The sequence below is a fragment of the Oryctolagus cuniculus genome, chromosome 5 (assembly GCF_051225735.1).
Source record: "Oryctolagus cuniculus isolate XC-2025 breed Fujian yellow rabbit chromosome 5, ASM5122573v1, whole genome shotgun sequence".
NCBI classification, from domain to species: domain Eukaryota; kingdom Metazoa; phylum Chordata; class Mammalia; order Lagomorpha; family Leporidae; genus Oryctolagus; species Oryctolagus cuniculus.
Window position 1 is genome coordinate 168,342,461 of NC_142871.1, and position 27,342 is coordinate 168,369,802.

General features: G+C 50.4%; 1 protein-coding gene across 1 annotated transcript in view; it reads left to right on the top strand.

Moving 5' to 3' along the window:
* The window catches only part of GMDS (GDP-mannose 4,6-dehydratase), a 628,352-nt gene that overhangs the window by 512,487 nt on the left and 88,523 nt on the right, over positions 1-27,342 (top strand). Inside the window, exon 9 of the mRNA XM_051855925.3 lies at positions 15,908-16,004. Coding sequence (XP_051711885.1) covers positions 15,908-16,004 — 97 coding nt within the window. The remainder of the gene's footprint in view (positions 1-15,907; positions 16,005-27,342) is intronic.

Sequence of the window (27,342 nt, forward strand, 5' to 3'; positions counted from 1 at the left end):
CGCATTTTATGAAGATAATACAGACACAGATCCAAGAGTCATAATAAACCCCAGGCAGAATAAAGACGAGCAGTCACACTGGTACACCTCAGAATCAGAATACTAAAGGTAAATGTCAGAAAACCTTAGGGGCAAGAAGAGAAGAACGATGATTCTTTAGGGAAGAACAAAAATAAGAAAGTTTTTTGTCAGCAAATATGCAAAGCAACATCTTTCTACTGCTACAGAAACCTACAACCTAGAATTCTATGCCCAGGAAAAATATGTTTTAAGTAGACATGAATTAAAGACTTTTTCAGATTAAAAAAAAAAAAAAAACAAGCAAATGACTCTGACATGATTCATTGCCAGCAAGCATTCAGATAAAAGGAAAATGATACCAGAATGACAGAATGACAGCAGTTTGAGACTTGGATCTGTACAGAGAAATGCACAGCAAGATAAATAATAAATAGGTAGGAAAATAGAAAATGTTTTCCATTCATTTCTAAATTTCCTTAAAAGATAATTGAGTATTTAAAAATAATATGTTGTGGCATTTCTGATACTGTATATATGAATCCTACGATGAGAATAGCACAAAGTACGGGACAGACGTTTAGCCATTATATTGTTGTGAGCTTCTTCCATTAGATGTTAGTGTAGGATTACTTGGAGAAAGATTCCAGTGAGTTAAAGAGCGTCCTGTGAACTCCAGAGCTGTACGAAAACAAGTGGAAGAACAGCGGTGAGCCAGTGGTGGGTGCGGACGGAATCCCCAGTGTCCAAACAGAAAGGAAGCCGGAAAAGGAGGAGCGGGAGCAGATGCAGATGGGACAGCCGCGTTGATAACTGCATCAGTGGTAAAAGCTCTGTGTGTTTTAAGGAGATGGGCTTGATGAAAAAGCCAAGTGCTGTCTAAAGAGACCAGCTTAAATATAAGCAGACAGATTAAAAATAAAAAGATGAAAATATAAAACATGCAACACCAGTCATAAGAGAGCCGGAGAGGCTGTATCGTAGGAGACAAATTAGACTCCAGAACTTGCAAGAAATCAGAAGTCATCTCATCGTGTGAAAGGGGTCAACTGAACATGAAGACAGAGCAACTTCATGTATGTTCTGCTTAGTGGAAGAAGCCGGAGAAAAGAGGGCATATGCTGCATGACTCCATGTGCAGGCTATCTAGAAAAGACTAAGCTGGTCAGTGTTTCCCAGAGCTTGATCAGGGTGAGGGGCCTTTTGCACACGAATGATGTTCCATGTGTCAGCCTGGGAGATGCACCGTAAACGTGAAGTGAGCAGCTTAGGAGGGCACAGGGCGGCTGTGGGGTGATGGGAGTGCTTGATGTCTGATGGTGGTGGTGGTCTCCTGAGTGCTTGCCTTCTTCAAACTCGTCAGACTGCATCCTGATTGTAGACTGTGTTGGTTCCGAATCACCGCCGTCTGCCTGGTGCTTTGTAATGAAAGCAGCAGGAAACAAGGAGCCTTGGTGGTCACCATCAAGGACATGTTCAAGTCAGTTTGATCAAGTTTTACACCTATTAAAAATAATACAGAGGAGGAGTTTAAATCACATGATATGACAGCATCAAATTGGAAATAAAAAGGGAGATACAGGTTTCGATTTGTTATGGGAATCTAAAACTCCATAAAAATATACTTCCAAAAGATGAAAGGAAAACACACCAAAAATGTGATGATGGTAGTTTAATATGGGGGCATCCTGGGTAACTTTTACTTTTCTGCCCTATGGTTTTCTCTGTTTCCCAAAATTCTGTGGTGAACTTGTATGCTTTTGTTGTAGGAAACCACTTTAAATGCAATTTTAAACATTTGAGATTGTCTTATCAACGAATCCCCAAGTTAGACTCTTTGGAAAACTGTCTGTCCCTTTCCCATTGCCCAGTATTGGGAGTAATGTACTGATGTTTCCAGTCACTGAGTCGCCGTCTGTCCCATGGCCCCAGAGACCCAGTGCCTGTTTTTGTCCTCACATAGTGTTTCCCAGATGGGGATGCTATTTGAGAAGATGTTGATAAAGCCTTCAATGGCTGCTTCGTGTGCAAACGGCTGCATGTCGTAACCTCTCTTGGAGAATCATCAAGCTGTACGTGAAACATGAATTAATTTCCTGTTCAGACTTGTCCCACCTCTGAGATATCTCACCATATATCCGCCAATGTCCCAAAATCCAAAAAGATCTGAACCCTGGAACACTTCTGAACTTTAGCATTTTGGATAAAGGACGCTCAACCCATAGTTTATGTAAAAGCGTAAACTTGGTTCCCCAGGCCAGATGGCTTTGTGAATGTGGTCTACACTTTAGGTTTCATTGTTCCTTCCAGTCTCCTTCCTCTGACTCTTCCCCGGCCCCACACATCAGCATTCCAATCTCAGCTGGAAGAGGAGCAGGAAGCCACAGGCAGCGCCAGGAGCCCCCAGCTGCAGCTGTGCGCTACTGAGGGGCGAGCAGCGTCCTCACAGGCAGCAAGCTGGCAGAAAGGAGCAAACACATGAGGCTCTGAACAGATCTCCGAAGGCCAAGGACAGCATTGGCCCCGCTTCAGGGAGGCGTGGTTTTGAGGAGCTTAAGGAATCCAGGAGCCCCTGCTTATTGCTCCCCAAGGTTGCAGTGACCTGCAGTCTGAAATGGGACAAGGAAGATTCCAGAAATAGGGAATTCATAACCTTTAAATTCTCCATTCTGGCCGGCGCCGCGGCTCACTAGGCTAATCCTCCGTCTTGTGGCGCTGCCACACCGGGTTCTAGTCCCGGTTGGGGCACCGGATTCTGTCCCGGTTGCCCCTCTTCCAGGCCAGCTCTCTGCTGTGGCCCGGGAGTGCAGTGGAGGATGGCCCAAGTACTTGGGCCCTGCACCCCATGGGAGACCAGGAGAAGCTCCTGGCTCCTGGCTCCTGCCTTCGGATAGGCGCGGTGCGCCGGCAGCAACGCGCTGGCCGCGGCGGCCATTGGAGGGTGAACCAACGGCAAAAGGAAGACCTTTCTCGCTCTCTCTCTCACTGTCCACTCTGCCTGTAAAAATAAATAATTAATTCACCATTCTGAGTAGCATGGTGGAATCTTGCACTGTACTCCAGCGCACCTTGGATGTACAACATTCCTGCGTCCCACATGTACAGATGGTACGTGCCATCCAGCCTCTGCACCCCTACACACCGCTAACTACCCCTCTGTGCACGTCCATCCCGTGCGCCTGCTCACCCTCACTCACAGAGCAGCTGCCGTGGTCATCAGATCCGCAGTGCTTGTCTTCAAGTCACCCGTATTTTACTTAATAATAGCCCCAAACTGCACATACAATTTTGTCACAACGTATTGTTTTACTTGTTTTATTATTGGTTATCATTGGTAATTTCCTACTATGCCTGCATTGTAAATTAAACTTTACCACATGTATGTGTGTACAGGAAAAGAGCATCATATTTAGGGTTTGGCACTGTGTGGCTTCAGGCATCCCCCAGGGGTCTTGGAAAACTTTCCCCGCAGAGAAGGTGGGGGGTGCTGTACCGCTCCCCTCTTCCGAGGACACTACATTAATTACTTCATCAGTCACCCATCCTCCTCTGAGCACAGTGTGGCATTACTGCATGGCTAAGCGCAGAAGTCCAGTGCCACTCTTCCTGGACAGGAATCCCAGCTTTGCAACTGTAGGGCACTTACTTATTCTCTCTCTGTCTCCATTTTCTCACCTATGAAATGGAGATAACAGGGAAGCAGTGAGGATGAAGTGGATTTTTACATATATGCAAAGCACCCAAAGCAGTGTCTCCCACAGCCTAAGCCCAGTGTATTTACTGCTAACGACGTGGGTGATTGGGGACAGCGTCTGTGTCCAGTGATCCTCTCTGCACCAGGCATGGAGCTGGAGTGTAGAAGAGATATCCGGAGCCTTGTCCTGTGGCCGGGGGGAGCACCATGTGGTGGGCAGCCCCAGGCAAATCCAGAGTTCGAGTGGGCGTGGAGCAAGGTCCTGCCCAAAAGCAGAGTGTGCGTACAGAAGAAAGTGAAGCCGTGCAAGGCTGGTGCTCCCGTCACACGAGGCGTCCAGCCAGCGTGAGCCCAGGAGCAGCCAGGAGCCCTCTGCAGCCTGGTTCCAGTGGGGTCCTGTCACACCAGACAGGAGACCGAGGCACAGAGAAATGCGGGCCCTCCCCCAGTCATCCGTGAGCGGGTGGCAGAGCCAGGATCTGAACTGAGCGTTTTCCGACTCAAGAGGCCCGTGTATGGTGCACTTTTCGTCTTTCTTGTCTTGATATTTGCCCTGAAAACAGACCCAGGCCTGCATGCCTGTGGGAAAGGGAAGCCCCAGCCAAACGTCAGCTAAACTTTGGCTTCTGAGCTTTCAAGAATCCAAATTTTGATTTGAAGGGGTTTTTCAAGGGTAATTTTCACTATTTGCAATTTTGGTCTTACGCTCTATCCCTGGAAACAAACTCCCGCCTAAACCACAGCATCTCTGAGTTCCTTGAGCACCTCCTGCCCTTGTGGGCCTGCAGCTGTAAGCAATTGTGATGGGGCTGGCACAGACTTCTCATTCCCACCGAGACCTCACCGCTCACAACAGCTGCCCACAATAGGTGCTCTGTGGAAACATAATTGAGCCCAAATGGATCTCCCCAAAGCCAACGTGGCCAGAAAGTCCTTGCAAGAAATGCCTGTTGTCCCTGGGATTCATGGTTGGCATCACTCGCTGTGGCATGCTGGGGCAGCTACAAGAAAGACAGCCTTAGAGGGCTACGGAGGCTGCCCTACCACAAGGGGATGGGAGGGACCTGAATTTATCCAAGGGCCTAGAGAGGGAGAGGAGGGTGGATTCAAGACAGACTCAGAACCAGTGGGACGTGGTGAGCAGTCGGCTGCGGAGGGTGAAGGAGAGCGAAGCTTTCCGGCTCCCTTAGTAGTTGGACTAAGTCAGACGCAAAGCTTTCTGCCCTCTGAGAGTTTGCACCTGCTGTGTGCTTTGTGCTTAAAGGAGGATCTGATTTAGTGCATCCTCTTCGCTTCTGAACTTTCTGTGCAGCCTCTTCTTACGTGACTCCCTTCTCAGACGCGCCGTCAGTATCTGGAGCAGCCTCGCGTTAGTTCTAATTCCCGCCGCCCCACCGTTTCTGCTAGTGCTCACTGAAAGGGCCTGACACACACGTCGCATCTATATATTTAGGGCCAACACAGACATTCTCTCTGGAAGTCTTTGACGTCCTTTGAGTAATTTTTTTCTTTGAACTTACTGGGAAGCAGTGCATTAGTTTGAACTTGGGTTAATAGAAGACACTCGGGGGAGCAGATCGGTACCACGTGCAGTCCTGATAAAGTTCAAGGTCATGGGATTCTCACGAGGTCGTCTGTGTCGAGAAGCAACTCGGGACCGCCGCTGGTCTTCTGGGAGCACTGGGGGAGGGGAGACGGGGGCTTGGTGATTTGGAGGAGGCTGCTCGTTGGGGCTCTTGTTTGCGTTCTGTTGTCTCACTTTCCCTTCAAGTGGTGTGAAAAGGAAGCACTTGTCTCCTACAATTAAGATGGTAGTAGGATAAACCGAACAGGTGACTACTTGCCTTGGCTAATTTTCTGTCATTAATCTCGTTCAGTTTGGAGAAGAGCGTGGTAAGATTAGCCTGCAAGCACGTGAGACTCCGCACCGGCCGTGCACATCCCTGCCCTGACCGGGGGCCGTTCCCTGGGTGGCATCGCTGGAGCCTGGGCTGAGCCTGAGCCTGAGCCTTGGGAGTAGGGTGGAAAGCCAGTGGCGTTCATCTGCTCTCTGTCACTGTAACAAGACACCCGAGGCTGGGTAACCCAGAGGAAGAGAGGGGTTTACTTAGCTCATAGTTGTGGAGCCCAGGATTATGGCTCCAGCCTCCCTCTCAGCTCCCGTGGGGGCCCCACCATCACAACGGTGGCAGAGATCGAATCTCAGGCGGGAAGCCAGGATGTGGGAGGGGTCAGGTTCATTTATTTGCCAACAACCTTCTCAGGAAAACCAGCTTAATCCCTGCAGAACAGTGCCCCTCATGGCCTTCTAGTGCGTGCCACCACTCTTAACATCACTGCACTGGGGACCGAGCTCCAAACACATAGCCCCAGTGAACGCAGACGCTAGAGTGGGAACCAGGTGTCCCTGTGGTCACTCCTCAAGACGCCGCTGAGACCGTAACTGTGAGAGTGCACGTGCTGGACCTGTGGCTGCGTTAGGTTGTGCCGTGGGGAAACAGATCCTCCTAACCTGGCATTGCTGATGAGCAGAATGGGTCCAAGATGCGCATCTGCGGAGGGGGAATGGCAGAAGGAAAACCCCTGTGCTCCGTGGTGTCCTCTGTAGGGAAGGGGCAGACCTTGGAATGTGCTGTTTTAGACCAGCCACCTCAGCCCTCTGATGACTGTAACGCCCACCTCCGTGACCTGCTTGATGTCCGCCTTCGTCAAGTGGAATCTGTGGAGGCTGCGTGGTGAAAATGTAATTCACCTTTTTCATCATCACCTGGATCTGCTGTTTGAAACGTCAGTCACAGTGAGGAAGAGCTGGTAGAAAAGCCTGCTCCTCAGTGGGGTACACTGACACCGGCATCCCACGCAAGAACCAGCTCGAGTTCTAGCTGCTCCACTTCCGATCCAGAGCCCTGCTAACGAGCCTGGGAGAGCGACAGAGGATGGCCCACGTGCATGGTTCCCTGCCACCCCGTGGAGACCAGAATGGAGCTCCAGGCTGCTGACTTCAGCCTGGCCCAGCCCTGGCCATTGCAGCCACTTGGGGAGTGAAGCAGCGGATGAAAGACCTCTTACTCTGTCTCTCCCCCTCTCTCTCCATAACTCTGCCTTTCAAGTCAATAAAACAATTCTTTGGGACTTTAATAGACTCAGGCCTTCCCCTCCCACAGTCAGACCCCTCCCACATCCTGGCTTCCCGCCTGAGTATCCACATTCTATTTGGTTGTAATAGTGACTGGACTTTTCATGTAAGCTTACATTACCGTTTAAAGGGGATGTCCTACCTCTCTCCCCCACTTTACCCCCTCTCTCTCTTCCTTGGAAATCTAAGCCCTGTATCAATTATATTTATAAATATCCAAAATACTTGGTTTTTATTTTTCACTCATGAAACCAAAATGCTGCAGCCCTCTGTGCTCTGTGCCTTGTTGGAGCAGCAGGCCTCGCTGGCACGCACCGTTCTCGTCTGAGCGCCTGTGCTGTGGAGCATGCGGCGACTTCACTGCATTCATGTGCAGGTGCTGTAGTTCGCCAGGTCAGCCCCAGTTCTTAACAAAGGAGCCATGAGATTCTCAGGACTGCCACCTTTACGATGACCTAACTGAACAGGCAGCACAGAAGCTAAACAAATGTGCTCTCTGCCCGGCTCATTTCCTCTCAAGCCAAACTCATCAGAGAGAATCAAGACTTTGTTTTGCCCTTGCGAAGTTAGGCTGTAATTGACTCACAGAAGGCATTGTATGCGAACGCGTGTGCAGCGCTGATGGCGCTGTGCACTTTGTCACAGCAGTACAGAAGAAGGCCCTGTGAGCAGGCGTGAGGCTGGCCCCTGCCCAGGTGTGAGATCTGGGCAGGTGAGAGAAGAGGGAAAGCATCCCAGGTGGGTGGGACGGGTGAGAGAGGCATGGAGGCAGGAGGCAGTGAGTTACATGTGGGCGCTAGGCAAGCCGATATGCCAGGTTGGACTGGCCTGACCACATTGGGCCTATCAAGAGATACCTGCTCCCACGAGTCCCTCTGCTTCCCCTGGCCACTTCCCACTCATCCCGTGGGTCTTTGCTCAGACATCCGCCCTCTGACCAATGCCCTCCCCTCAACCAAGTCTGCACCGGGTGCCTGCCCCATGCTCTGACTGTGCCCTCTCTGTCTCCTGCCACCTGTCATTCATAGATTGTGGCAGCCACCAGACTCCATGAGGACAGAAACTATGCCTGTGTCCTCAGCACCTGGCTTAGCTTAGTGGCTGGGACCTCATGGATGCTCAGTGGAGATGGGGCAGTGCGGGGTGTGAGGAAGGGAAATGGACAGATCTGGTTGTGCAAGTGGAGGTAGAGCTGCGGAGCCCAGGTGTGTGGCTGAGACCCCGTAGGGAGCTGGGGCCCAGTCCTTCAAGCCCAGCCTCCTCACCGTGCCCTGAAGAAAGGCCTCACATTTTGCTTTCTCCTGCAAAGCAGGAAAAGCTCCATCCACGTCCTTTGGTGTGAGGGGCCAGTAGTGTGCACACCCCAGGCAGGTTAAAAAAAAAATGCAGCTGGTAGCTAGAGCAGGTGCAGCAATCCACATAAAGGCTGTGTTGCAGCACTCGGACTCCTTAAGAGACTCACAGTGCATTTGGAAATCCTTTTAGTGCCATCCTGACAGACAAGGAGAGCCATCTCTGGCCTTTATTCCTGTTTTGGGATTTTTGTTGTTGTTGTTGTTAAGATTTTTGTATTTGAAAGAGTTACAGAGGAGGAGAGACAAGGAGAGAGATCTTCTGTCTGCTGCTTCACTCCCCAAATGGCCTCAACAGCCAGGGCTGGACCTGGCCAAAACCTGGAGCCTGGAGCTCCATCTGGGTGTCCCACGTGGGTGGCAGTGGCCCGAGCACTCGACTTGTCCTTCCCAGGTGCACTAGCAGGGACCCGGATCAGAAGCGGAGCAGCCAGGACTCGAACCAACACTCACATGGGATTGCAGGCAGCGGCTTAAACCACAGTGCCCACAGCACTGGCCCCTGTTTTTGGATTTCCTGAGCTTCCTACCAAAGTAGGTGCCCCGCACCAGGATTCTCCAGTGCATTCAGCATCCCGTCTGATTCCACGAGAAGGCGATCTGGATGTCAGGCTGCTGTACTGACTATTTCTCCGTGTGCTGATACAAAGAAGAAAGCAAGGGAAATGCTGGCCAGTTGAAAATTCTTCCTGGAAGTCATGTTTGGGGAGAGCCTCCCCATGGAAATGACAGAACCCTGTTAAGAGAGCACCACACCCATCAGCTCATTCCAGCCGTGGGAAATGGAGGTGTTGTCGGAGCCCGAGCCAGGACGATACTGCCGGGGAGCCTGCTCTGCAGTCTGGGCTGCAGCACCCCTTCCCTGTGTGGCCCTCTGGAAATGGCTCAGCTCTCTACGCTTCTTGTTCCCCGTTTATGAACTGCAGATCACACCACCTGCCTGAGTGTGGGTGGGAGTCCGCATCCATCAGGGCCCATGATATGGAGGCCCCAGAATAAACGCAGGTGGAATCTTAAGATGTGCCTACCACGTGAACAGCTGCACAGTGGATTTTAATTTTACATTTTTCGTTGGCATTGACTAGTCATTAACTGCAGTGGCTCATCTTGGTTTACTGCTGCCCAAACTCCCTTACTTAAGAACAATTATTACCGTTAATAAAGCTAAAGTGGAAGAATTTTGAGCAGGGTGCAGGCAGACCAGTCTCCGTGTCCACAGCAGTGTGCCCAGCCGAGCACCCTGGATATGCGTGGTCTTCCATCGGGGCTGAGCTCTGGCTTGCCAGGATCGCACAGACTCTCCTTCTCCGTGGCATAGAGGGCCGCCTGTGGGGGGCTGGCCTGCTGTGGTCTGCTTCCTGCAATTCTACTTTTCCTTTGTGATTGGCTGTGGATTCCATTACTCCAGCACTGAACTCTAATTTTACAGGAGTTGTCCCAAAGCCCAGCGAGATCTCCCCCTCTGGTGGCCTGCCTCCTCTGCCTCTCCCTGATCCCCGGCTAGCTCTGTTCCTCCGTGCAGTCTGTGGGCCTTGTCCATCTAGAATCCACATTGCTCTGCTCTGGCACATTGTCTTGATTTGTTTCAAATAATTATTTGCGGGGCTGGTGCTGTGGCACAGAAGCTTAAACTTCTGCCTACAGTCCCAGCATCTCATATGGGCACTGGTTTGAGTCCTGGCTGAGCCACTTCCAGTCCATCTCTCTAGTGTGCCTGGGAAAGCAGTGGAAGATGGCCCAAGTGCTTGGGCTCCTGTGCCCAAGTGGGAGACCTACAAGAAGCTCCTGGCTCCTGGATTTAGATCAGCACAGCTCTGGCCATTGCGGCCATTTGGGGAGTGAACCAACAAGTTGAAGACCTCTTCCCACCCTCCCGCCCACACACACTCTCTCTCTTTCTCTTTCTCTTTCTCTTTCTCTTTCTCTTTCTCTCTTTCTCTCGCCTTTTCTCTGTATCTCTGCATTTCAAATAAATAAATAAATCTTCTTAAAAAAAGATAATTACTTGCTGTGCTGTCTTCCTCTGTTCTCTTCCTAGAAATCCTGTTGTCCTAATCTACTCTCCCAGCTGATGACTTTGGCATTTACTCCGTGTTTCCACACGACACGCTGTGATTGCTGGTTTGTCACAGTTCCCGCAGGTGCTATCCATCAGCCTACCCTTACCCAAAATGAGGGTTTTGCTCTTTTGCTCCCATACCCCTCCCTCCACGGGTCTTCCTGCTCTGCTCTTGGTTTCACGTTTGGTTGGTTTAGTGTGCAGTGTCGCGTTACCACGTTGCTGCCGCTGCTGCTGCCTCTCCATGTAGGCATTGTTTGTTTGCCGTAGAGCCCTGGGATGTTGTCTTCCTCTGTTTGCTTCATTTTTAAGGCCTTTGTCCCTAACTTTTCCCTAAACTCTACCCTGGCCATCCGAAGCACCTCTCAAGGCCTTGAGACCCCAGAGGGGTTTCGGTCTGGATTCTTGGCAGTGTCTCTCTGGAAGTTTCTGGCTACGTGGCGGGGCCAGCTCCAGCCATCATCCGGCAGGCTCTTCTGAGGTGTCCTTAGTCACCCCTCTGAGCTGGAGCTCCTGAGCCCTGGCAGAATCTTAGTTTCTTCTGCGGGACTAGTACATGAGACACAAAGATTTTGTGTTCAGATACTTCTGAAAATATCTTTAGTCTACCATGAAAACGAACCATGTAGCAATGTGTATTTCCAGACTAGAAGTAATCTTCCCGGCCTCCCACACGGGTGCAGGGGCCCAAGGACCCGGGCCGTAGCAGAGAGCTGGATCGCAAGTGGAGCAGCCGGGATCGGAACTGGTGCCCATACGGGATGCCGGCACTGCAGGCGGCGGCTTTACCTGCTATGCCACAGCGCTGGCCATAAAGGCATTACCTTTTAACTGCAGGGTTGCTGTGAGATGTCAGGAACCACTTGGGGACTCCCAGTGACATCGGTTCGTCTGGAAGGTGGCTCAGGCCTCCTCCTGGCCCTGTCTGAGACCTGATGTGGGGGGGGGGGGGTCTTGATCCATCCATTGTTTGTGACATCCTCTCGGTCTGGAGATACTTGTGCGTTTGCTCTGATCATTTTTCCCCATTAATTTTAGGACAACTATTTTCTCTGCTCCGTTTTCTGTACTCGCTTCTTGGAAATCCTGTGACACTGGCCTCCTGAGCACTTGCCTCTGACTTTCCGCGTTCACATCTTTTTGCTGTACTCTCTGACATTTTTCCTCTGCTCTGAAAAAAGAAATCTCATCTCAACTTTGAATGTAATTATCCTTCTTTTATGTCATATCCTGTTCTTGTTTGTCTGATATCTTTCCTTATCTCTCTGGAGATTATTAACAGTGATACTTCAGTTTGTTCCATTTTTTTCTTTAGTTCTTTTCCCCCTCTGGTACTTTTTACTTTTTTTTTTTTCTTAATTTTCCCAATTAATTTGTTTTGGCTTCTGTCGTGTGCGTGGTTTTCTGCACATACGTGTCTGGTAATCCTGAGTTTTCTGCCTGTGTTTCAATGTGAAGACCTCAAGAGTGAGCTTGGAGTTTTGGGACCAAAGGATGCCGTGAGGCCCGTGTCCTTACGGGGAGGAGCCTGGGTGAGCCTGGCCTCGGCGATTCTCCTGAGTGGCCCTGTGAGGTCCTCCGATCGGGACGCAGCCAGCCAGCTCCGAGGGTGCCTCGTCAGCTAAGCCTCGGCAAGGCTGCCGTCGTCTGACTCCCCCCTGCTTGCAGCGTGGTGCCCGCCCTGCAGGGACCTGTGACCTCCAGTCCCACCGCCCGGGAAAGTGAGGCAGCTGCCAAGTGATGAGGACCGGGGAGGCCCTGGCCTCCGAGGAGACGCTAATCAGCCCTCCCTTCCTGAGCTGGCAGGGGCTTCCGCGAGTGTGAGCCGAGCCCAGGCCCAGCCCTGCCCCCGCTGCCGGCCCAGGACACCCCTCCCGGGCCTCCGCGAAGTCCCCAGACCCCTCTGCCTCCGTCCCAGCTGCCGATTCTGGTTTCTCTTTCCTGTTCGTATGGCCCTTGTCGGGTTTATTTCTGTTTTGAAAGGAGTCTGGGGAAGGAGCAAAATCGTGTGCAAACTGCCGCCTCTATCCAGAAGCTGAGGCCAGCGCTGTTGTCATTCACTGAAATCCAGCCACCGCCGCCTCACATCTGCACCCTAACAAGACAGCTCTTCCCAAAAACCGTTCTCGAGAGCTTTTGTGATATTCGGGTCACAACAGGAGTTCGTCGCTCTCCTGGCCCTTAGCTCTAACTGTCCCCTAAACTTGACTTATTTGCCTGACTTTGCTTTTGATGTTCCTAGCTGAGTAGATTCTCTTAGCATCTCATCTTGCCGTATTGCGCTCCGCTCTCTCACTGTCCAGCACTCCCTATCCCTGCTTAATGCTTATCAGGGGCCAATAATTTATTTTAAAAAGGAGCCCTACAGGGTCCCTGACGGGTGAGCTGTTGATCTAAGTTAGTAGGGAGTCGTTCCTATTTGTTAGCCAAGTCCTCTGCTCGCTGTCAAGCCACCGTCATTTCCTCTCCGTAACACTGCCACTCTCCTTTGAGTCATGAGAGTGCCTGTTGGGGCAAGTTCGCTGTTACCTTTTGCTTGTTAATACAAGTGTCTCGTGTATTGTTGTAACTGAATGCTTTTGGCCCTTAGCCGAAACTTTTGCTTACTGCCCTCATGCAGACCTGGTGCAAATTAGAAAGTTGGTTTTTGCCAACTGGGTTCTGTTTTGAGCCATTTCCTGGTTCCATTTGATTGCTCAGTGGCTATATTAATTACAGAGGGCAACGCCATGCCCTTAGAGCCCGTGTGACTGTAGCAAGCATTTTCGAGATGGCGGCTCCGCAGACGGTGTTCAGACAGCAGCGAGAGAGGCTTGCTGGGAGCTCCTACCTGTAAGTGCCAAGGAAGCTCCAAACCCAGGTCTGACTCGCAGACTGGATTTAGCCAGTCCTTTCAAGGGGGACCATCCCCCTCCCATCTCCCACGTCAGCCTGTGTGTGTGACTGGCAAAGCAATCAAAGAGAATCTGCCGCAGACAGCCATGCAGCACGTTGATATACACAGGAATTAAATGTTTGCCTTTGGTCGAAGGTGAAGAGATACCACTGACCTGGTCAGCTAACGCAGGGCTAGGCAGGCCGAACCCCAGCCGAGGTCTGTTTCTTTACTGTCCTTGGGATGAGGGGTGGCAAAAGAAAAAAGGAGTTGATGTGGAAGGAAAAGAGGAGATGAGGAAGGCAAAGACGGAGAGCTCAGGGAAGAGGAGTGCACGGCGAGACTGTGTGAGATCTTTGAAGCCGAAGGTTTTTGTGCTCTGGCTGTCTACGGAAAGAGGGTGCAAACCCCTGGTCTTCAGACCCCGCTGTCTTGGCCTCATTCAGTTCCCGACCACATACTCACTCTGAAGTCTGGGGAGACGGGCTGATAGTTTTAATTTCACTATAGATACATAGATTTGAATCACCAGTTCCCGGGTCTGTGACTCTGAAAGGAATGACCAGCGTGTAGGACAGTGGAGTGTGTGTGTGCATGGAAGACGAAACAGCCAGTGACCAATGGAGAGCTGCACTCAGGGTGCCCAGGGCCGCTCCGGCGTGGGTGGAGACGCTGCCCCGGCCGTCTGTGGCACCTGCTGCTCCTCAGCAAGTCTGAAATGGGGCCAGATAAAGTGAAAGCACACCTGTGAAATGCAAGTACCCTTGCATGTGCTGAAAGCCTAGCCAAAAAGAGGGCTCCACTTAAACCATGAACATTAGAATCGAATGTGTACACGTGGAAACAGTCCTAGCGTGATGCTTTGTCCTCCCTTGCTGTGGGTGTTAGTCGAGGTTTGACCTTTACCTGTAAGAGACGTACAAGGGTCACCTGTACCTTAGGTTATCTGGCTGTAAAACGTTTTCAGTCTTCATGCTCCAGGACTTCCACATTCCGTTTCCAGGCAATGTGCCAGAAGTTTAGCTCTGCCCCCACCACTCCCTTGCTCTGACATTCCCATCACTATCTCCACTGTTAAATTGATCTTGTCAGCATTACTGGAAAAAACAAGCAAACAAACAAATTAACTACCAAATACCCCTTTTTAAGATAATGAGTCTGTAAAAGTTACGGGATATGATGGGTTGAGAGTTGGGGATTGCTCGGTTTGCTGTGCTGTCATGCTCACACTGTGGTGGGACATTGATTACATTTGACAACTTCAGCCCAGTAATAAGCTGATTATTCCGGCAGCAGTGAAATAGTCCCGATACTGTCGGGAAGTGAACGTTCAGGTGATTAATCAGAACCGAAGCTTGGGAGACCAGTGTATGTCTCAGTACTCGAACTACCCCCGGCCTTGATGGACGTTGAAGAGTCGTCTTCTTGGCACCTGGGACTCTCATCGTCGGGTACCCATTGAGTGCTCCGTTCTCCCCTTTCATCTCACTGTGGCTCTAATGCCACATGCACAACTGTGCTGTGTTCACAGGATTCACCTCCAGCTCATAAGACAAACTCATTCTAAGATGAACGCTGAAGGGCAGCCGTCGTAAGCCCGGCAAGGCTGCCACCTGCAACACAATCATTCCACATGGGTGCCAGTTCCTGTCCCAGCTGCTCCATTTCCGATCTAGCTCCCTGCTAATGCACCTGGGAAAGAGCAGAGGATGGCCCAAGTGCTTGGGCCCCTGCCACCCATGCAGGAGACCTGGATGAAGCTCCTGGTTCCTGGTTTTGGCCTGGCCCAGCCCTGGCCAGTGTGGCCATCTGGGGAGTGAACCAGTAGATGGAAGATTCTGTCTCTTTCTCTCTGTAACTCTTTCAAATAAGTAAATCTTTTAAAAAATAGCATTGGAGTCAGGCTTTTTAATTTCCTAATTTAAAAAATGCATCTATAAAAATAAGTAAGTTAAACTATATAGTATGGTCTGTTGTTTGAACATTAGATTGTGGAAATCCAGAGGTCAGCCATGAAAAAAAGGCAAACCTAAAATTGAGAAGTAGAATTTTAGCAAGAAGTTGGCCTTGAAGCTGCCGAGCTTATGATGTGTAGGGTGGACGTGAGAAAAACTGACAGACCCTCACACCGGTCAACCGTGGATGTGAGGGAAGGCAACCAGAGTCCAGATCTGACTCCAGCCAAGTCACAGCGAGATGCCGACGCACCCTGTCCAAGCAGGAAATGAACAATCAGTGGTGCTCTTTTGGGGAAGTTTAATCCTCTGAGATTTACTAACGAGGCCCACGCTGTCTGGGAAGCACAGCGCAACTTAGACACAAAGCGGGGTGAATGAGTGGTTGATTAAGGCAGAAACTTGGGTGTCGACCTGCATGGATGCTGCATTATCTCTGAAGCTACTAACAGAAGAAAAAATACAAAGAAGGGGAAGAGAAAAGACTTTATTTATCTTAATTGATTTTATCTAGAATAGTCTAAAGAAGTGCAAAATGTTTGAAATCCCTTCGAGTGGCCCGATTCCTTTGCGGGCTAATCTGTTCATGTCTAAAGTCTTATTGCTGAATGCATCATGCTTTTCTTAGAAAGAAAGGGGGGTTGAAAAACTGCCCTTTGAAAATATCGCGAAAGGCTTTGAAAGTCACTGTTGCTCTAATAATAGGTGAGTGGCCGCCTGTAGCTAATGAGCTCACACACACCCCTGCTGGGGCCGTCCTGGGGACTGCAGCTGCTCCCAGCAATTAGGAGCTGATTAAGTGTTTATCTTCTTTACAGGTGGGAAGGAAAGAATGAAAATGAAGTGGGCAGATGCAAAGAAACCGGCAAAGTTCACGTGACTGTGGATCTCAAATACTACCGACCTACTGAAGTGGTAAGAACGCGCGCCGCCCAGTTCAAGGCCACACTTGGCAGGCCTGGTGGGAGAATGCTCTCACCCAGTGCCTGCTGCCAACCTTCCGAGCGCCCAGTGCAGCTCTCTGGCATCCTGCTGCAGGCATTTCCCAGTCGAGAACATGGCAAATCAAACTCGAGATATCGTGTTCAGCACAAAATCTGTTGCTCGCTGAAGGACGGCCGGGTAAATCACATCCAAGGAAATCTTTGGTTTCAAGAAGTGGAGACACAGCTCTCCTCCTCGTGTTGGGTTCCTGTTCTCTGGCTGATCCTTGATGGGACCTGCAGGGTCTCTGGGGTCTGGAGGACCCGCCTCCCTCTTAGCTGTGCCTGTCAGCACTCACACCCACCCACACGTGAGCACACACACCACTAAGCCCTAAACAGTCTCCCAGACATGTCTTTAGCGACTCAGCTCTGGTTTCGGCTCCTCCTTGAAGTCTTTTCTTGGTCCATATTCCAACATCACTGAAATTTCTACTTCCTTTGTAGTGTCTGCTACCCGTAATTCTAGCACCTAATTCTAAATGAGTAGAAAAGTCACTTGTTTACATGCCTTTCCTACCTGACCAAGCTGGGAGTGCGTCAAAGACACGGAGCGTCTTATACTGTAACAAATAGGTGCTTGATAAATAGCGACTGATTGGTCGATGGTAGAAGGGTGGATGCGCTGTAGATTGTCCAAACATCTTCCTTCCCTAACTTTATGAAAATGTCTGGCTTGGTGTTGCCCCTCCGATGTTGTCTGCCCTCATTAACGGTTACAAAACTGAAGGTGTGAAGTGCACCCAGAGAGAGCAGAAGGCAGTGTCTCAGAGAGAGACGCTCCGATGTGCTGGCTAGCGCACCCAGTGAGCCTCGCTGAGAGTGGAATCCTTTGGAAGCCCTTTTGCTGGTCTCGAAGCAAATTCCCATACATCGCGTGGCCTGTAGGGATTAGGGAAGCCCCGGGAAGACAGACTGAAAGTGCGTGTGTCGTGAGTGACCACCCTTGCAAGTGTGTTCTTTCATGCCCAAGAAAGAGCTGTATTTCATGTACTCTTGGACGCAGGAGGAAATCAGAAGGAGAGGAAGTAGCAGTGCTTGGGAGAGCTGGGCTGTGCAGTCGGCATTGTCCCGGGCAGGGCGTGGCCGGCCCGACACAGCGAGCGATTGTTCCCAGCGCTAATGGAGAGTGGGTGTGCCCAGGAGAGGATGTGCTGGGTCCCTGGGGGAGGAAGATACCGGCCTGCTCTCTGGGCTGCTGACACAGCAAGGACTGCCCCCGCCGGGCCGGCTTCACTCCATTTGTTTCGTGGTCCTGACACCTTTTTGTGGAACATCGCACAAGCCACGTATGTGGACAGACATGTCTGTGCTTACAAACAAAAATGATTGTCTCAGAGTGGAAGGCCCGCGAAGCCGACTGAGACTTCAATTCCTACAGCAACCTCAAGCGTGGCAAAATAGTTTTAAAAGCTAGGAAGTCATTAAGAACGGCTTGTCTGTCATTCTGACTTAGGCAAGGTACGGGATTGATAAGGGCAAAGAACAAAAGCGGTGGCTGGACAGGAAAAGGACCCTGGGCCTAACAAGACCGCTCTTGAATCCCAATCAGCCCCTTTCCTGCTGGGACACACACCCCTCCCCTGCCTTTGTTCATGCAGATGCTATCATCATACCTGTTCTGCAGCTCTGTTGACACCAGCATTGTTTGAATGTGAGAGTGGTGTCTGATTTCATGTGCCCGCTCCTCTCTCCAGGATCCCCTTTACGCCCCATTCTGGATCTTGAATTGCGTTTCATCGAGGCCCGCACGCCCCTCCCGCCCAGGCTGTATTCATTCTCTGCCCTCTTCTTGAGCAGCTTGTCTTGCTGAGCTTCTAACCTCACTCCTCAGAACAACAAGTTTTCCTAAAGCTTGGATCAGCGTGGTGGCAGGCTTCTGCTAAGTAGCCTCAGGGGGTGAGACTCTTCCCTCTGAAAGGGGACCAGCTCTGCTCTGGAGCCTTTGCTTAGGTGTGGGGGCCTGGCAGCCAGCAGCGTCCCACCCTCGGTCACCTGAGTCCGGTGAAGCGCCCGGTTTCTCGGACGTTTGTCAGCACGTAGGTAGGGAGACGTGGAATCGTTCACGTCTAAACCGTATCCTTCCTGCCCGGGGTTTCCTTCCATTCTTCCAGGATCTGTGAAAGTTTGCTCTCCTGATCCACTTCCACCAGCCGCCCACCCCTCCTCCCAGATCCTCAGCACACGGGGCCGGGGCAGCGAGAGCACACACGGCCTCCCCTGGGAGTCAGAGGGTGCCCGGATGACCGACAGGAAAGAGGAAAATGCTGTCTGGAAAACTGGGAGGGGAAAAAAAAGGAAAAAGCGGTGAGGACGTAGCAGGCCTCAGAACAGCGGTGTCCCAGAGCAGAACAAGAGGTTGTTTTTTGGGTAAGGCTCAGACTAGCCTGAAGAAAGCCAACTTAGCCGAGGCAGGTACTGACTTGAGAGGGCTGCTGATCTCTCCCTGCACAGTCGCTCCCGCGTGCCGACCGCTGTCCTCCCTCCCTGCCGTAACCACCGGAACCCGGCGTGCGCTCCCTTGAAGGTCCTTGTCCTGGACAAAGGACTGCAGCCTGCAGGGAGCGCGGGGCCAAGCCAGGCCTGCTCCTGGTGCTCTGCCTAAGGTGTGTCACAGTTCTGCTGCTCCAGGGAGTGGATCCTGGACATGCAGCTGTGAACTTCTCGCTGCCCCCTGAATTCCACTGTTTGCAGATGGCGTGTCAATCCTCGAGTTCTCTGCTGCGTCAGATTTCTGCCCGTGTGTCGTTCTCTGTGCTCACAGCGACACTTAGGTTCACTGTATCATGCACTCATTCCTGGAGAGGAGATGGTATTGTGCTCAGATCTGGGCCCCTGGGCCAGGCTTGGCTGAGTTCAAAACCTGTCAGTGACTGCTGTGTGACCTTAGGCAGGTTACTTAAGCTCTCAGTGCCTGTTTTCTCAGCTTCAAAAATGGAGTTAATAATACAACTTCTTTCAAAGAATTGTTGGAGAATTTACAGAGTCAGTTATACAGTGTCTGACACGTAGTAAACCCTCAGTATCGGTGCTGCGCTTGTTACTTATTTAAGCACTCGCTAATTATTTATCAAGCACAGTACTAGAACCCAGGGGATACAATGATGAACAAGAGAGACACGGTTCCTGCCCTCATGGAGGTTGGAGACATAGAGGTGATACCGGTTCCTGGAATCTGGCACCTCTGGAAAAGCGGAATAACTTCATCAGTGGATGATACAGATGAGCCATTTCAGAGTTCATAACAAGGGATAATGGAGGTTCCAGCAAATAGTAATCTGTAAATGGATTTTTTAATGTGTGTGTTATCTTGGTTTTCATCTTTCCTTTTTTCCCTCATGTTTCAGCAGCTATTTAGTGGTATGGAGATAATTGCATAACTATGAGAAAATTGATATTGACCAATTACTTAATTTTTTAAAAAACCACAAAGATGTCTTCTTTTTATTTGAGAATTTTTAACTTGGAAAACTTACAAAGGAAGGAATAATGAAATATTCATCTTATGCCAAATTTTTAACCAGACCAAATAGTCAATCCACTTTATAAAAAAAAAAAAAAGGCATCTTTATAATACAAAGCACCTGAGGAATAGGCTGGAGACACATTTACAGACCAAAATCAAGTATTTTTCATGAAGAGCATCTTGACTTCAACTCGACTGATACAGTTTTTTCCTTACTATATCACTGTCTCTTACCTTCATTTTTTTAGTCATTTCCCATGTATTTCTAATGTCCTCCGTTGTATCTGAGTTTTATTTACTTAAACTATTTATTCCTAATCTTTATAGATATTAGAAAAAATCAGGGGTTGAAATCTAGAACTAAGAAAGCAGTAGCTTCAAAGAAGTGCAACCAACTAGTTCCAACAGCACCTCCCTCTCCTGATCAAATTTCCATACGCTGTGGGACTGTCCCTGCCACCAGCACCCCTCCCAAGCTTTTCCTATTATTTTTCTGTAAACGCTGTTAAGTTAAACGGCCTGTAATTGCTTGCTCTATCTCTTAGCCCTGTTCAGAATAATGATGTGTGACACTGTCCAGAGCCCAGGAACCCAAGCTGTCACCGAGCACTTGAAATACCAGTCAGCGCTCCCCCCAGCTCTGCCCCCGTGTATTAGGGGGTGAAAAGCCCTCGGTGTGTTCGCCAGCCTGGCCTTTTGTCCTGAAACCGCCCCCCTCGTCTCCCGTGGCTGTTCTCACCACCTCCTCACACTTCCCCTCGCGAAGCAGGAAATTAGATACTCCCGGCTCTAGCCGCTGGCCCGCTGCAGCTCCATTAGCTCTCCGGCCACCTCACCCGTCCTGATCCCTCTGACCTCCGAAGCTCCGCTCCTCCCGCCACCTCTGCTCTTTGTTCGTTCCTCTGATGGTGGGAGCTGGGATCAGAGGATGGCGAGAGAGCAGCTGCAGGGCTGGTGCCTTTCTGCCCACACTGCGGGGCCTGGAGAAGAAGAAGCTGGGCTGAAGTCTGGCAGGGTCCCTTCCGATGTTACTGTCCCAGCATCCTCTGCGTCCTAACTGCCAGGCCACGGTGGGGTGGGCCGCCTGACCATTGTGTTGTATAAGTGGTCTGTATCTCTCAATCACTGTTTATGTATGTAAGCCCCTCTCAGGCCACACATACTCATCTTTACACCTTCCTTAATCACCTTGGCCTCCTGCCCTTTCCCTTCTTTGGACTTCGCCAAGAGAGCTCTAAGTCTCCATCTCTCTAGTTGGTTCTCTGCTATTTCACTGTGTTTTCTATACACCGCAGGCTTCCAGCCAAAGCCCCCAGGGGACATAGAGCGGTCCTCTTACGGCCTGTGAGCCCTTGCTTGCTGTCCCCAGCGAGAGCATCTCCTATCTAAGGAAACAGTAACCTGGACTGACGGCAATGCTCTCGACTTCCTCCCATTTTCTCCTGAAGGTTCTTTTCTTACGACCATACTCGCATGACAGTGCTGTCATTAAAGACTCAGAAACCTATATATTAGCGAGATACCTTTCCTGACCTCAAAATGTTTTTCTATATTTTCCTTAAGCCTCTCAGGTGTCTTTAATGTAGATGTTTTCATTACTTGCACCAAGAGAGAATTCCTCTAAAACCTGTACCTTTTTTTCCAAAAAGCTGTCCAAGTGGGGACCGTCCTCAGCTACAGTCACATGTTGACCCCTCCACATCTACAGAATAATTTCCGAAACCTCAGACATTTGTTGTGGCTTTTGCAGCCGCTTTCCTTAGGAACAATGAGTAGTTGAGCTTAGCTTCTATCTGAACGAGCCCTGATGGCGGTCACCCGGAGTGTAGCGTTGCTTGTGCGAGACCCATCGCTGATATGATGGCGTGTTCCATCTCTGTTTTCATCTCCAGTCAATGAATCTTGGATTCCGGAATTTTCAAAATCCCTATTGGGGGTGTGTGTGTGTGTGTGTGTGTTAACAGTGTACTTCCTGTTTTGTTAAGTCCGATTTGTCTTCTAAAATAATTTTCACTAAGAATCTCTGTTCACGGGCATCTCATGGACGGTACTTCCCTGGCCGCGCTGCCTTACGTTGCCGGTGAGTCTGACGGTTCCTTACCAGTTGGGTTTTTTCATTGTTCACTCAGCAGTAGTTGCTCTCCAGAGCCAGATATTCTGAATCCACCAAAGTGTTGGCCAAGTAGCCGCCTTTTTCTCACCCTGGATGCCTCCTCTTGCTTCACTCCCCACCCCCTCGCTCACTCCAGGCTGGTTTCTTCACTCACTGTTGCATGTGCTAGCAAAGTTGAGAGCTCCCCGTGTGCCTGTGTCATAGGCCCCAACGCCACAGCCCTGTGCTGATGGCCCTCCTTCCTCCCTTGGCGGCCCCCATCTCCCTTCTGCACGTGTGTGGTTCACATGCGTGGCCTGCCATTAAATGCCTGCTCCGTTCAGCTGCGGTTCAGCAGTAGAAGCTATCCTTGATATCAAAGTCCAGTGTGCACAGTTTGTAAAATTCTAGAATGAAATCTCCAGGCTCCTGGACAAGTCAGATGTACACTCTTTCATGAAAACCTGGTAAAAGAACATCTCAACTAAAAGTTAGTAGGTGTGGAGGTATTAAAAGTCTCTCCAGTTTTTAGGATTCATTACAGGAATGCATGTACATTTAAAATATAATTCTAATTGACCTTCAGCTTCTCAGAAATATATAAGTACATACACATAAAATATAAGACTGAGTTCTTATTGATTCAGTTGAAACAGAATGCTTATTATATTTCTTACCATGAAAATCTAACGCTGATGACAGCTGACAAAAATGGATTAGATGAGGTTCTTGTCTGATGGTGACTCCCAGCCAGATGACCATGGAGTGAGGGGCCAGCTGTGAAGCTCCGGGGACAGTGCAGGGCAGTAAAGGCTGGAGAAACAGTGAGAGGTGCCAGGACCTGGCAGAGATGGAGAGCAGAGGATCAGGGCTTGGACAGGACAGGGATGTAGGGAAGCCCGGCTGAGGGGGCCCCTGAGGATGATGGGTGGTGGGGAGGTGATGATGCCATAACCCCCATCAGAGACCTAGGGAGAGCACTGGGTTTGCAGGGGAGGTGGTGGGGAGTTCTGTTACAGTCATGGAGCCTGGAGCCGTCATGTTGCAACATAGAGGAGGCAGATGGAGGCCTGGTGTAGAGGAAGAGGTCAGGCATAAGAGGTGAGAGTTGACGCCTTGAGAAGAGCTCCCAAATAAAGCATTTCTTGGGGGAAAGAAGAGCCAGGCAAACCTGAATTCCACCACGTAGGCCTCAGAAGCACATTTTGACAAAATGGGTTAATAATTCATGGAAGTCACAAAGCAAGCCCTCGTATCCAAGAGCCATCGGGCAAAACTAAAGTGTCTCCCACCCTGAGTGATGACCCCTGCCTGCACAGCCTCCGTCAGCATTCCAGGGACCCACGCCGAGGCCTGGGAGGTGATGGCCACGCCTCCCTGCCGGCACTCAGTGTCAGAGGCGAGCAGAGACACCATGTCAAATTGATGCGTTCCGAAGTCAGGTCACAAGGAATTTCAGAATTCTTAAAGATGAAAGGGCTTATGTAAGTATAAGGTACTTTGTGCTACATATTATTGTTTTTATTACTGTCATCATCATTAATTATTATCATTATCATCATATAGGCCTGTGAACTCGTTGGTTATCAAAAGGCATCTTCTGGGGCAGGCATTTGCCCCAGCGATGAAGACACGGGTTAGGACACCTGCATCCATTCCGGAGGACCTGGGTTCGATACCTGGCTCTGGCCCCTGATTCCAGCTTCCTGCTGATGGGGACCTTGGGAGGCAGTGACAGTGACTCAAGTGGTTGGATACCTGCCACCCAAGGAGGAGACTGGACTGAGTTCCTGCTCCCGGCTCCACTCCCACCCCCAGCAATGAGAGCAGTTAGATAGCCATCCAGCAGATGAGAGCTCTGTGTGTGTGTGCTTCTGTGTGTGTTGCTGTCTCTCTTTGTCTCTCTTTCTTTTCTCTGTGTGTCGCTCAAATAAATAAAAATTTTTAAAAAGACATCCTCTGAAAGAGTACTTCGGGCTTTTCAACTCCTAGTATTTTCTTTTGTTAAATATTTAACTTTCCTTTGTACCTAGATAGCTTCATGCAGAAAAAAGTCTTTTCCTACTTAGTACTGCCAGCTCTGTACTTTAAATATATGTGTGTGTTTGTGTGTGTGTGTGTGTGTGTATTTAAAAGCACAAGTGAGAGAGAGAGATCTTCTATCCAATGCTCCATTCCTCAGATGGCTACAACAGCCGGAGCTGAACCAGGAACTCCATCTGAGTCTCCCATGTGGGTGGTAGGAGCCCCCGTATTTGAGCCATAATTTACGGCTTCCCAGGAACATTAGTAGGGAGCTGGATCAGAAGCAGCAGAACCAGGCCACAGCAGCACTCCGATGTGGCAAGGGGGCGTCCCAAGCAGTGGCTCATCTCGCTGTGCCACCATGCCTACCCCAAGCTGTGTACTGCCTGATCTGGTGGCAGGATGGGTGCCAGGGACGTACTGGCTTCTGTTGCTGCCTGAGTCGTGTGTCCCAGGGGCTACAGCAGGCCCTGCCATCTCCCAGATTCTGTGCTGACTCTAAAAATGTCCACGTCCCCAGCGGGCCAGAGAGCAGCTGCCAAGGAAACAGCGTGAGGTGCCATCCGCAGGCCTCCCCCCACCCCAGGTGGCTTCCTGCGAAAGCTTCCCTTTGTGCCTACTCTGCAGAGCCACCGGGGTGTCACTTTGTTAATGTTTTATTTTATTTATTTGAAAGAGAGAACTCCCATATACACTGGTTCACTCCCCAGATGGACAAATCTTAGACAGCATAAGGGTGAGGCCAGGAGCCAGGAACTCAATTCGGGTCTCCCATGTGGGTGGCAGGGACCCAGCTACTTGAGTCACCACCACCTGCTGCCTCCCAGGGTGCACGTCAGCAGGAAGCTGGGCTCGGTGCAGCGCCGGGACTGTAGCCCAGGCTCTCTGACGTGGGTGCGGCCGTCCATCAGCGTAACTGCTGCTCAGACACAGCCCTGGGTGTCTCTTATAGTCTCAAATCTGCGTTGCTTTTCTATTGCTTCCACGACAGATTACCACGTAGCTGGTGGCTGAAACCCCCCAGAGTTATCATCTTCTAGATGTGGAGGGCGGATGCACCCGGGGCAACAGTCAGGGTGCGGACGGCGCTGCATTCTTTCTTCGGGGGTTCTTGGAGTACTGAGTGAAGTCAGCACTTGGAGCCGTGGCCACACCAGTGTCTTCTGTCACTCAGGAAGCGTGTTGTTATTCACGTCGACTCTGGCTCATCATGCACGCTCTAAAGACCTGCTGGGCACACGGCAGCTGGAAGTGAGGGCGGATCCCACGGAAGTGTGAGGTTTCTATGGGCGGGGGAGACTTCCCACCTGCGGCAGGAAGTGCTGTGGCAATGAACCAGCAGCAGGTACAGAGGTGGCTGGCTGGCACTGTCAGATCAAAGGTCAGGCCCAGCCGGGGGGCCGGTGGGAACGAGTCTGGCGTGGACCATGCCTGCCTCTCGGCCTGCAGCACTCGCCTTCCCTGCACCCGCCTGTGCAGCCACACGGCTTCTCCTCCTCTCCTGTGACCTTTTCTGCCTCAACTTTTCTTCCTTTACTTTGGCCTCCTCTTTTCTCCTCTGTCTCTTCTTGCTGCCAGGAGTCAAGACCAGCCTTGTGTCCCCTTTAAACTGCACACGGCCGTTCCTCATGGGGACCACAAGCCTGTTTTGCAGTGGCTGCCCTCTGACCCCTGATGGGCTCGTGTTCAGGCGGTGGTCCCCCAACCATTCCATTGTGTTTGAGACAGATTCTAACACAGTTCTCAGCTGTTTTAGTAATTAAAAGGCAGAGCCTAGAGTAGGGCAGTCCTTACTTTCCCAAGAGATTTGTCTGTATTGGAAGCAGGGGTCTTTACCAGTCATTCCAAGAACATCAAGCTAAAGGTATTTTTTCTGCTATTTCATCATGAAATATTTCCCTGTTTTATAGGAACTTTGTTGAGGATGAAATTGATATGTAAAAGCGTTTTTTTAAAAAAGATTTATTTATATATTTGAAAGGCAAAGTTATAGAGAGAGGGAGCGACAGAGAGATAAGAGATCTTCCATCTGCTGGGTCACTCACCTATTGGCTGCACCAACCAGGGCTGGGATAGCCAACGCCAGGAGCTGGAAGCTTCATCCAGGTGTCCCACATGAGTGGCAGGGGCCCAAGTGCTTGGGCCACCTTCTGCTGCCTTCCCAGACCCATTAGCAGGGAGTTGGATGGGAAGTGGAGCCACCTGGACTTGAACAGGTGCTTATGTGGATGCCAGTGTCACAGGTGGTAGCTTAACTCACTGCACCACAATGCAGGCCTCAGAAGGATTTCTTAATGGCATTAGAAAAACACTGTACAGGCTGGCACCGCGGCTCACTAGGCTAATCCTCTGCCTGTGGCACCGGTACCCCGGGTTCTAGTCCTGGTTAGGGTGCCAGAGTCTGTCCCGGTTGCTCCTCTTCCAATCCAGCTCTCTGCTGTGGCCCGGGAGGGCAGTGGAGGATGGCCCAAGTGCTTGGGCCCCTGCACCTGCATGGGAGACCAGGAGGAAGCACCTGGCTTCTGGCTTCAGGCCGGCACAGTGGCAGCCGTAGCAGCCATTTGGGGAGTGAACCAACGGAAGGACCTTTCTCTCTGTGTCTCTCTCTTTCTCTCTCTCTCTCTCACTGTCTAACTCTGCCTGTAAAAGAAAGAAAGAAAGAAAGAAAGAAAGGAAGGAAGGAAGGAAGGAAGGAAGGAAGGAAGGAAGGAAGGAGGAAGGAAGGAAGGAAGGAAGGAAGGAAGGAAGGAAGGAAGGAAAAGAAAATAAAGAAAAAGAAAAACACTGTACATTTTAACTTCAGATTGTTTCTATTTTTTTTTTTGAAAATTGGGGCTGGCATTGTGGCATAGTGGGTAAAGCCATCTCTTGCAATGCCAGCATCCCATAGGTGTGCTGGTTGGAATCTCCGCTGCTCCACTTCTAAGCCAGCTCCTTGCTAATGTGCCTGGAAAGGCAGTGGAAGATGATCCAAGTGCTTGGGCCCCTGCCACCCGAGTAGGAGACCCAGAAGAAGCTCCTGGCTTCTGGCTTCGGTCTTACCCAACCCTAGCCATTGTGGCCATTTGAGGAGTGAACCAGCAGATAGAAGATATCTCTCTCCCTCTCCCTCTCTCTCTAACTCTGCCTTTCAAATAAATAAATAAATTTCTTTTTTTTTAAAAAAAAAAAAAGGTCATCAGGGAAGATGTGCCTAGCATCGTCACCTAAAACCAGCTGTTTGAATTTTTAGAAATATAACAAGTTTTCCCTCACGTAAATTAATGAGATGTTGAAATTAATAAAATACATTTGTTTCTGAATCAGTTTTAGTTTTGGAAGATAAAAAAGTGCTGTATTTCCTTAATGAAATTCTAAAACATAAAAATATAGTGATGATTTGAATTGGTCCCACTGGCTTGCATTATAAATTAAAATCTGTAAGTCTCACACCTTTTATTCCCAACCCTGGCCTCTGTGCTTCCTCTCAAAGCTCCAAACCTCTGCTGACTTCTGCTTTCCCTCGTGACGGGGCATGGGTTGTCTCCCCGCCAGTCCCAGTGGCCACCTTCGTGGAGGAACTGACCGCTTCCAGGCAGAGCCGCTGCTCTCCTCCTGAAGCGTTGGTCCCACCGGATCGCGCCACGTCGCGCCACGTCATCCACCCGGGAGCTTGGGGGCAGGAATGCCAGCGGATGGGCACGCAGT